Below are 12,296 nucleotides of genomic sequence, written 5' to 3' on the forward strand. Positions count from 1 at the left end.
GCTAACAGGGTGCAGGGAGCTATACAAAGGGAGCCCAGAACAGCCACAACTTCAGATAAGATACTTTTGTAACAATTTTGAGATAAGCAAAAAAGTAATTGTAACAATATAAGTAATTGTAACAATATAAGATAACAGGTCCCTTGGGAAAAGACTCACAGCTTAAAGGGCAATTCACCTTCATTAGCAAAACTGTAATAACTGAAAAAAACACAGAAATATGGGTGTGGCCACAAAATGGGCGGGGTCAATAAATTTGCTGAGATACGTGGCACCAACTTTTTCGTCCCTCTTTTTATTTCCAAAGTGTTGGGAGATGTGATTATACCAAGGGACCTGCTGTCCAGAGAGAGAAGGAGGGTGGGGGATGGGCAGCAGATTGGGGAAGTGACCAGGTGCTGGGGGAGTGTCAGTAGTAGCAGGTGGGCGGGGCAGAGAGAGGAGTAGGTGCCAATCACACTGACAGACTGATGCCCCAGTGCAGGGCAGGGAGAGCGTTGCTATAGTTCCTCCTCCTCCTCCTGAGCATCAGCCAATCACAGTGACAGAGGAGCGGGGAGAGGAGTGTGGGCATCGCACAGCCGGGAGCGCACGATCATGTACCGGGGAATGAGCAACTGAACCGGGACCTTCCTCCGCCCCATCAACCGGCAATGTCTGCCTCCGCCCCGGGTCACTGCAGGGAAGATGCCAACCGCACGCCCCACTGGCAGGTAAGTGGCCCCCGCTCTGCTCCTCCAGCGACACAATCACAAGCTCACGGTACAGTCGCACTGCAGCACAGCCCCTCCCCCCCCACTGCCGGTGTGACGTCATCCCACCACTCACTGACTCTCACCTGTAACACTGATATATAGAAATATCTATTCACTTCACTCTCACACCTGTATCCCTCCTCTATACACCTCCCCCAAACCTCTATCCCCAAACCTATATATCTGTATATATCCCTCCTATATACACCCCAGCCCTGCATCCCATATATATATATATATATAACATCTCACCCCCAAACCTCTATCCCCCCTATATATCTGTATATACCCCCAAACCTCTATCCCTCCTATACACATGTCCCTCCCCAACTCAACTAAATATCCATCTCTCACAACCTTCTGTCATATATATATATATATCTCCAACCCAATCAATCATTTTCTTATGCCATGTCTTATCTATATCTTTATCTCTCTATCTATCTATTTATCTATCATCTATCTATCTATCATCTATCTATCATCTATCTATCATCTATCTATCTATCTATCTATCTATCTATCTATCTATCTATCTATCTATCTATCTATCTATCTATCATCTATCTATCTATCTATCTATCTATCTATCTATCTATCTATCATCTATCTATCTATCTATCATCTATCTATCTATCTATCTATCTATCTATCTATCTATCTATCGTCTATTTATCTATCTATCTATCTATCTATCTATCTATCTATCTATCGTCTATTTATCTATCTACCTATTTATTTGCCTATCTATCTATTCATCTATTTATCTGTTTATCTATCTGTCTATTTATCTGTCATCTATCTATCTATCTATCTATCTATCTATCTATTTATCCATCTATTTATCTGTCTATCTATCTATCATCTATCTATCTATCTATCTATCTATCTATCTATCTAATCTATCTATATCTATCATCTATCTATCATCTATAGGGATGGGCGAATTTGACCCGTTTCGTTAAAAATTCGCCGCCGGCGAAATGTCGCCGACTAAATTTTGTCACGCAGCGGATTTTTTTTGACGCAAGTCTTTATTTTTTTTTGACACACGACACCATACAAGTCTATGGGCGTCATTTTTGCGGCGAAATAAGGCAAAAAAATTCGCCCATCCCTAATCATCTATCTAGTTGGTCTATCTCTCTATCTATCATCTATCTATTTATCTGTCTGTCTGTCTATCTATCTATCTATCATCTATCTATCTATCTGTCTATCTATCTATCTATCTATCTATCTATCCATCTATCTATCTATCTATCTGTCTATCTATCGATCTGTCTGTCTGTCTGTCTGTCTGTCTGTCTATCATCTATCCATCTATCTCTTTCCTCTAGTTATTTATCCCTTCGATATACCCTACACGGGTGTTTTGCCCTGCATTGGAACACAGAAAAATTAAGCGCAGGGGAACATATAAATACATTGTTACTCCTAAATTTCCCATATGAACACACATATATATATATATATATATTTATATCCCCTGGCTGATCCTGTATCTCACCATTATTCATCATCTCCCAGCCTTGTACTTACATCTTCCCAGGCCTTTTATCCTCCTTTATACATAGCAAAGAAGTGTAACCCAACTACATCTCCCTATACATCTCCTGCTTATTTCACTGCTGCATCTTCCTGGAGCTGATTTAAATACAAGCTCTCATTCTGTGCCACTGGTTAAAACAAGGGGGCTGCTCTGATTCTCCTATTAGACTCCTGCCAGCAGCCAATGGGAACAGAGCAAACTTATTTTATAATAAAAACCTGCTCATTCCCATTGGTTGCCCCTCTCCATGATAGACAGGGATGCCTCTTGCCCCGAGTGTATTGATGTCCCTACTCCCACCTGCCACATATTGTGTTTCTTCACTTTTTCACCTGTGAAGGACCCAGCTGATTGGTTAGTTCTGACCCACTTTGAATAGCAGTTGTTTTATTTATTGAACATTTGCAAATCAAGACAATATCCAAATCCTTGTGCCATGGAGTTGGGCCATTGTAACTATATCTGCTGCTGTTTCTGCTGAACTTTCCATTGAGCCACTTTGCATCTATGATTTCCCAGGATTTTCCAGAGTCAGTTGCTCAGGTGATCACAGAGGGATTGGCCTGATCCCCAGCACTGCCTGGACTTTGGAATTCATTGTGGCTTTCCCAGGAGGTTAATTTGTATGTTATAGCCTTATGGCTACTCCTGCATGGCACTCGGCTAGAGTAAAGTACCACCATTCTGCACCATTCTGGGAGACTGAAGTATTTTCTTATTGCAAAAGTTATAGTCACTTTTCTGTGCTTTGCAAGTATATTTCCTGGGGGGTTCCGCCTAAATATTGGGAAGGGGTTTGTTACAGTGAGAGCCAGGGCCGCCATTAGAAATCACGGGGCCCCGTACAACAAAATTTTTGGGGCCCCCTGGGCCCCGCCCACACTGACGACCAAGCTCCGCCCCATATCCCGCCCACATCGCAGTTAAAAGACCACACAGACATCAGCGCTAAAAAAGTAACCCCCCCCCACACAAGTTGTAAAAAGCTATTGATGGTCAGGGCCCCCTTATAAAAAAAATTGGGGCCCCAAAAAAAAAAAAATTAAAATTTTTTTTTTTTAAAAACATTGGTGGCAGGGGCCCCCTGTTAAAAAAAACTTGGGGCCCCAACAAAAAAAATGTAAAAAAAACTAAAAAATAAACAAACATTGGTGGCAGGGGCCCCCTTCTAAGTTAAAAACAAATTGGGGCCCCAAAAAAAAATTTGAAAAAAAATTAATTTTTTTTTGAAAAAAAAAAAAACATTGGCGGCAGGGGCCCCCTTATAAGTTAAAAACAAATTGGGGCCCCAAAAAAAAATTTGGAGAAAAAAAAATTTTTTTGAAAAAAAAAAAAATGGTGGCAGGGGCCCCCTTACAAGTTAAAAACAAATTGGGGCCCCAAAAAAAATTTAAAAAAAAAATAATTTGTTTTTGAAAAAAAAAAAAAACTGGTGGCAGGGGCCCCCTTACAAGTTAAAAAAATTTGGGGCCACCAAAAAGAAAATTAATTTTTTTTTTTAAAAAAAAACCCAAAAAAAAACAATGGTGGCAAGGGGCCCCTTACGAGTTAAAAAAAAAATTGGGGCCCCAAAAACAAAAGTTTTAAAAAAAAGATTGGTGGCAGGGGCCTATAGAATATTAAAATAATACATTGGTGGCCAGGGGATTAAAAAAAAAAAAAACACAAACTGGTGTTCAGTAGAATTGAACTCATGGCTTCAGTACTTCAACTTCGCCTCCTTTCGTGACTTCGGGTCTTTTCACCGCTTCAGGACTTCAATTTCGGCTGTTTTCGTGACTTCGGGTCTTTGCGCTGCTTCAGGACTTCGGCTTCGGCTGTTTTCGTGACTTCGGGTCTTTTCGGCGCTTCGTGACTTCGGGACTTCGGCTTTTTCCGTGACTTCGGGTCTTTTCGTCGCATCGGCTTCGGCTTTTCGGCACTTCCGCATTCGGCACTGAAGAGGCAAGACGTACGGCTCGGGCGCTCGTAAGGGGGGCCCGGATCTTCAAAAAAATGCAGCGCTGCCGGGCCCCCCTTCATGCCCGGGCCCGGTACGCTTGTCCCCCCTGTCCCCCCCTGATGGCGGCCCTGGTGAGAGCTGTGAAGATGTGGAATTGTCTCCCTGAATCAGTGGTACAGGCTGATACATTAGATAGGTACAAGGAAGGGTTGGATGCTTTATTCACCAGTAGCTCCTCCCAGCAGACAGGAGGGAGCCAATGAGATTAGAGGAGGGAAAGGGGTGTTACAGGGAGAGCTGGGAAGTGAATCAGTGGTACAGGCTGATACATTAGATAGGTACAAGGAAGGGTCGGATGCTTTATTCACCAGTAGCTCCTCCCAGCAGACAGGAGGGAGCCAATGAGATTAGAGGAGGGAAAGGGGTGTTACAGGGAGAGCTGGGAAGTGAATCAGGGGTACAGGCTGATACATTAGATAGGTATAAGAAGGGGTTGGATGGTGTTTAGCAAGTGAGGGAATACAGGGATATGGGAGATAGCTCATAGTACCAGTTGGGACTAGTCAGATTTTGGAGTCAAGAAGGAAATTGAAGAGTCTTCAAATGGGTATTCAACCTTCCTCTGGACCAACTGGCAGTTAGGCAGGTTAAAAGAAAGTTAAAAGGTTGAACTTGATGGACGTGTGTCTTTTTTCAACCTAACTTACTATGTTACTATGTTACTATTTTACATACAGAGATGGGGTAACATTTTTTAAAAAAATGCATTTAGGAAGATTTAAAAGCAGTGGCCCCCAGGTTAACCACACCATCCAGACTCCTGAATTTGAGATTGCTCCCCAATACCTGATCTGCAAAGGCTGCATGATCCCCAAACATTTACCTGTATATTAGATACCAGGAACAGTTTGGCTTCCAGTGCCAATGCTCACTTTGCTCCTTTAGTGTAGTCACCTTTAGAAGGTCACTCTTAAAGGGATTGATTTTTATGATGTAGTTTTTATTTCTAAATTACACTATTTATAAATAATTCACTCAACAAAATAAAATGTCATTCCTGAACCAGCAAGTGTATTTAGTTGTAATATTGGTGTGTAGGTGCATCTCAGCTCATTTTGCCTGGTCATGTGATTTCAGAAAGAGCCTGCACTTTAGGATGGAACTGCTTTCTGGCAGGCTGTTGTTTCTCCTACTCAATGAAACTGAATGTGTCTCAGTGGGACCTGGATTTTACTATTGAGTGTTGTTCTTAGATCTACCAGGCAGCTGTTATCTTGTGTTAGGGAGCTGCTATCTGGTTACCTTCCCATTGTTCTGTTGATTGGGGTATAAATGGAGGGGGGTGATATCACTCCAACTTGCAGTAAAGAGTGACTAACGTTTATCAGAGCACAAGTCACACGACTGGGGGCAGCTGGGAAACTGACAATATGCCTAGCTCCATGTCAGAATTCAAAATTCAATATAAAAAAATCTGTTTGCTCTTTTGAGAAATGGATTTCAGTCAATGTTAATCTGACCTTATGAGCAAAATTTCAGAGAGGCTCAGAGAAACTAAACCTCCCCAAACCAACTCCCATATATTTCTTATGCTTTATGATTGATAAAAACACACAAATAACGTCAAACCTAAAGGTAATCAGTGTCCAACCCCAATGCTCTTCCCTTTCATTCCCCCCTTTTTTGCCTTATTTGCTTTTTTGCGTTTGTGCATGTTTATTTATGTGACCACTTCTTGTTGACTTGGTACGTGAGTTCCCTGACTCTGCCGAGTAATGTTATTTAATGCACTTCTGATATTTTCACTTTATTTATAATAATTGTAAGCTCTGCTTTGTGGTATGTAAACTGTGAGCTAGGTCCTGAGAATATTCTATGGCTAATTCTATCTGTATGTAACATGTATATAACTGGTGAAGTCTCCAAAACTTAGAATTGGAGGAATCCCTTGGGGGCACCCATGCACACCCATCAAGAGAGGAGTTTTCCACCATTACTTATATCTGATTGAGCCAAATATCTATATGACAGGTGTATGCCCAGCAGAAGTTTTAAATTTGGGGTTCAGAAGCCTTACCATTTTCTCCCCCTTAAAGGGGTTGTTTGCCTTTCAGTATGAAAGACTTTTAGTATGATGTAGGGAGTGATATTGAGTTATTTAGCTTTTTATTCAGCAGTTCTGTGGTTTTCTATTTCAGCAATCTGGTTGCTAGGGTCCAAATTCCCCTAGCAACCAGGCATGTATTTGAATAAGAGACTGGAATATGAATAGGAGAGGCCTGAATAGAAACATGAGTAGCAATAACAATACATTTTTAGATGGGGGGGTCAGTGACCCCAGTTTGAAGGCTGGAGAAGAAGGCAGAAGAAGGCAAACAATTCAAAAACTATAAAGCAATAAATAATGAAGACCAATTGAAAAGTTGTAAAGACCCCAAATGGAAAATGGCTGCAGTGTTGCAAGAATAGACGTTGTCAGAGTCTTCCTGAAAGTTCTCACCTCATTAACAGGAGAAAGTGGACTTTTAGTTGAAGGCCGATAGTATCGAACGGCATCACAAGAGCAGAAATGATGATGATGATGATTATCGTGCGTTTGTAGCATAATGGAAGAGTGATTTCTGCTGGTACCACTACAAGTTGCCTGACTCATAGCTCAGCAATTCTCCGTCTGGATCTTCTACCGGAATGACAGCATGACCTGAATTCGTCTCATGGAATTATTCCTTGGTGTGTTGGCAGAAAGCTCTCAAACCGATTATGTTAACACAACATGTACTGGGCCCGAAAATTCACTGTAGCGGCAGGTAAATCAGAGTTCAGTTGGGGAACCTTTTGTGTCCTTTGCCAAGTAAATGTTATTTTCTTGTACCATTAGATGAGGACGTCCTACTGATTTTGTTGAGGTTCCATCATGTGTGTCCCATAAATGATGCATTTATAATCTTTATCATATTTGCTCTACCCAAAGCTCCTTTTTTTGTTCTGTTCTCCTATGGTCTTTGCATTTCATCACTGGGCACCCATAGCAGAATGAAAGGTCTGGCACCATGGTGGCTTGAAGGTTGTGTTAAATTGAAGAGGCTGAATATAATATTGTTGGGTTGTTAAAAGGGGTTGTTAAAGGAGATTATGTATAACTAACCACATCCACTTACCCATCAATAAATATCCATCAAACTGTTGGCTGGCTTAGAGTCAGCAGCTTGGAGCGGTGGTAGGGTGGGCATAGAATTAGGGAGACTGTCCAACGCTCTACTTGATAAACCTGAAAGCCCAGCTTGGGGTCTCTAACCAAAGCTTGAACCTTCAAGGGGTGCTTCTAGCCAAAGGTTGGACCTTTAAGTGTAACTTGCAAAAGAACATGTAATCCATCAGCAGAAATAAGGTGAAGCTTAGAGAAGGAGAGAGAGAAAAGGGAGAAGCAGCGTGCAGAGGGGGATGGTCTCCTACAGAGCAGTGTAGTGAATCTTTATGCCTTGTGGTGGGTACAGTTTCACTAGCACCATGATGTCCAATCGGTGCTGTTATTCTCCTCCAAGTCACCGTACAAATGGCAGGTGGTCCTATAAAGGTAATTCCTCTGAAAACACAATAACGTGATTATACGAAAATAGGTCAATTAGCGTGTGATTAAGGTGTCATTCCATAGTAATTTTCCTCGGCATGTGGGCAGTATGGAAATTCCCAGCATCCTTTGCTTCCCTTTCTCCATATCAACAAGAAGCTGGTGTTCTCTATACACACAGAAGCAAGAAATCTGTTCAGCACCATGGACAGAATCCTTGCAGTTCCCTCCGCAGCCTATAGAGGGAGTCAGTTGTGCTCTATTACCTTAGTGACTGATTCTAGGAATTCCACTGTAATAATCAGGTAGATCAGTTGGATCATATATGGTGAATAAAGTACCCCCTCTTGTAAATTGTACTGGTATTTTATACAGGTCATGGAACTCCAAGGTAACTTCTAATATCCTCATATTTTGCAACAGGGGGTACTTTATTTATTATAATACACGTTTCAGTGAGTCATGTGACAGAAATGACATCACTACTCACCGTTTATAACTGATGACATCAGTACTCACCATTTCTAAGGATATAATTTAGATATTCATGGCTTTTGTGTATTATATGAATGTATAGTTTATTTAGTATAAAGACTGAGCAATGTTAACACATTTATGTAATGTTCTGTGCAAAACAGAGGGAAACAATGGGCACAAAAACTGGTCACATGCATATTAGTAAAGTCATTGTAACTAGTGATGGGCTCTCCCATCACTAATTGTAACCCATTAACAGCCATCCTACTCTCACACAACCACTGTCCCTTCTCCTTACTATACCTGCTATCCCACAGTCACACTCCCTTCCTAGAGACTATTATCCCACTGTTACTATAGGCACCATCTCTCCCTACTATACCTGCTATCCCACAGTCACACTCCCTTCCCAGAGACTATTATCCACTGTTACTATAGGCACCATCTCTCCCTACTATACCTACTATCCCACAGTCACACTCCCTTCCCAGAGACTATTATCAACTGTTACTATAGACACCATCTCTCCCTACTATACCTGCTATCCCACAGTCACACTCCCTTCCCAGAGACTATTATCCACTGTTACTATAGACACCATCTCTCCCTACTATACCTGCTATCTCACAGTCACACTCCCTTCCCAGAGACTATTATCCACTGTTACTATAGGCACCATCTCTCCCTACTATACCTGCTATCCCACAGTCACACTCCCTTCCCAGAGACTATTATCCACTGTTACTATAGACACCATCTCTCCCTACTATACCTGCTATCCCACAGTCACACTCCCTTCCCAGAGACTATTATCCACTGTTACTATAGGCACCATCTCTCCCTACTATACCTGCTATCCCACAGTCACACTCCCTTCCCAGAGACTATTATCCACTGTTACTATAGACACCATCTCTCCCTACTATACCTGCTATCCCACAGTCACACTCCCTTCCCAGAGACTATTATCCACTGTTACTATAGGCACCATCTCTCCCTACTATACCTGCTATCCCACAGTCACACTCCCTTCCCAGAGACTATTATCCCACTGTTACTATAGGCACCATCTCTCCCTACTATACCTGCTATCCCACAGTCACACTCCCTTCCCAGAGACTATTATCCACTGTTACTATAGGCACCATCTCTCCCTACTATACCTGCTATCCCACAGTCACACTCCCTTCCCAGAGACTATTATCCACTGTTACTATAGACACATCTCTCCCTACTATACCTGCTATCCCACAGTCACACTCCCTTCCCAGAGACTATTATCCACTGTTACTATAGACACCATCTCTCCCTACTATACCTGCTATCCCACAGTCACACTCCCTTCCCAGAGACTATTATCCACTGTTACTATAGATACCATCTCTCCCTACTATACCTGCTATCCCACAGTCACACTCCCTTCCCAGAGACTATTACCCCTCTGATAGGGTAAGTGTTGCAGCAGTGTCTGCAATTTCCCAGATTTCCTAAAAATCATGGCTGCTCTGTGTTGCCCCAGTAAGTCCAATACACAGGACAGCTGACCCCACTTGGGCCCCTCATAGACAGCTCTCTATGGAATGATAATTTTATCAGAATGATTCACTTTCCATCATGCTGAGCTCTGAGCTAATGTTACTTAGACTGTATCTCAACTCCCACCATTCCAACTGGCACGTTATCTGCTCCCGGGTGCACAAGCATCACATCCACTTAGCAACCCACGTGGAGAGTGAGCTCAGCTGAACACTCAGTGCTACACAGCAACGTGACTCAGTGTGTTGGAACACACACACCCCCATATACACACAGACGCACACACACACACATATACACACATATACACACACACACACCCATACACACACACACACACACAGAGGTTGGCATGGGAAAGCAAGTGGATGTCACAGCTGCCTTCACTGCTCAGAAAACATCCCCAATCCTCATCTCCCTCCCATCTCCATCTGATAGTGATGCTGATTAGAGCTTGCGGGTGCAGTAGGAAATCATGACTCTGCTTTATGGAGAAGAGAGGCCCCTGTAACAGGAATAAGGAGAGGGGCTGCAGAGGTAAGGACAGAGGGGTTTATCACTGGGTGGATTTAGCCTGGGCATTGGGCAGTTATATGGTAAATAACATATCGTCAGATGAATCTGAATATCATCTTGGTTTGTCCATGTATCATGGATATCTATCTATCTATCTATCTATCATATCTCTCTCTCTCTCTCTCTCTCTCTCTCTCTCTCTCTCTCTCTCTCTCTCTCTCTCTCTCTCTCTCTATCTATCTATCTATCTAACTACAATATATATGTATGATCTATCTATTTCTCTCTATCTATCTATCTATCTATCTATCTATCTATCTATCTATCTATCTATCTATCTATCTACAGTATCTATCTGTCTGTCTTTCTGTCTATCATCTGTTAGTTCTTCTATGTCAGTCTATGTCAGTCTGTGTATCCATTCATCCATAGCTTGGGTGCTGCATGTTTCGTTGCCAAGAAAAGTCAAATATGATGCTGGTGAACCTTCCAATTTGTCAACCTTTTGCATCCCAAATACCAAATAAGCCAATACCCTCTGCTCAAAATGATACTCGTGTTTCCATGTTGTTACGGTATTGAGCTGCCAGTTTGGAATATCCAGTTCCAGTGAAGATGAAATGTTGCAGACACCCAATGATCCATTTATGTCCCAGGGCCCCATAGCAAAATCAAGTCTAGCCTTAAACAACATAGAAATTTTGATATTACTATAAACAACACCTCATAGGGCCTCATGCCGGGTCACCCAACTGCAGTGTCTGCTGCTCTTGTTTCTAATCCCATGGCCCTAAATCCCCAGCATTAAAGGGGAGTTAATGGGGGGGGGATTTCTCTTATTAAGTGAAAGTGTTTAAAGGACAATGAAGCTTAAAGGGATCCTGTCATCGGAAAACATGTTTTTTTCAAAACGTATCAGTTAATAGAGCTACTCCAGCAGAATTCTGCACTGAAATCCATTTATCAAAAGAGAAAACAGATTTTTTTATATTCAATTTTGAAATCTGACATGGGGCTAGACATTTTGTCAATTTCTCAGCTGCCCCCAGTCATGTGACTTGTGCCTGCACTTTAGGAGAGAAATGCTTTCTGGCTGGCTGCTGTATTTCCTTCTCAATGTAACTGAATGTGTCTCAGTGGGACATGGATTTTACTATTGAGTGTTGTTCTTAGATCTACCAGGCAGCTGTTATCTTGTGTTAGGGGGCTGTTATCTGGTTACCTTCCCATTGTTCTTTTGTTGGGCTGCTGGGGAGGGGGTGATATCACTCCAACTTGCAGTACAGCAGTAAAGAGTGATTGAAGTTTATCAGAGCACAAGTCACATGACTTGGGGCAGCTGGGAAATTGACAATATGTCTAGATTTCAAAATTGAATATAAAAAAATCTGTTTGCTCTTTTGAGAAATGGATTTCCGTGCAGAATTCTGCTGGAGCAGCACTATTAACTGATTCATTTTGAAAAAATGTTTTTTTTCCCATGACAGTATCCCTTTAAAGACAAGTTGCCTTTATTTGAAAGCCCAAGTTCTGTGGTTCATCCCATCCACGGTGCATGTGTGAGTCAGTGTGTAACTCTAGCCTATAACCATGGTGGTGGAACTGTTCCTCTATGTCTGCGGGATGACCAGGCAACATCTGAAAAATGTCCAAACAGAGATGACTATGATCCTAAATAGGAGTTTACCAGGGTGCTGCCAGGTGAATATAATGAGGAGTGTCATGGTCAGACTATAGATGGTCTGTACATTGTAGATTACAAATGTGACTCCTCTGCATGGGATGAGACATTTTCTGCCTTACGAAAATCCTTTACTGGCTTCCGTCCAGTTTCATTTGCAGTTAAACAGAGATTGGCAGGGAGGGGAGGTACCGGGTGAAGGGGAATTTAATATCTTTATCCACCTCAGGAAACGTTTATGGCTAACACATACCTGACCTTTCCACAGA

General features: G+C 42.2%; 1 protein-coding gene across 3 annotated transcripts in view; it reads left to right on the forward strand.

Annotated features, from left to right (window-relative positions):
• The first annotated feature begins 479 nt into the window (after nucleotides 1-479).
• The window catches only part of lzts3.S (leucine zipper, putative tumor suppressor family member 3 S homeolog), a 41,993-nt gene continuing 30,176 nt past the window's right edge, over nucleotides 480-12,296 (forward strand). For 2 of the 3 annotated variants that reach the window (XM_018242974.2, XM_018242976.2), the window contains exon 1: nucleotides 480-713. Coding sequence is in view for 1 of the 3 variants with exons in the window: in XM_018242976.2 (XP_018098465.1) it covers nucleotides 654-713 (60 nt within the window). In the remaining 2 variants the exon portion in view is untranslated. Of the gene's footprint in view, nucleotides 714-10,148; nucleotides 10,368-12,296 lie in introns of those variants that run through there. The other variant, XM_041579358.1, reaches the window with a different exon arrangement.

The sequence above is a fragment of the Xenopus laevis genome, chromosome 1S (genome assembly GCF_017654675.1).
Source record: "Xenopus laevis strain J_2021 chromosome 1S, Xenopus_laevis_v10.1, whole genome shotgun sequence".
Lineage (NCBI taxonomy): Eukaryota > Metazoa > Chordata > Amphibia > Anura > Pipidae > Xenopus > Xenopus laevis.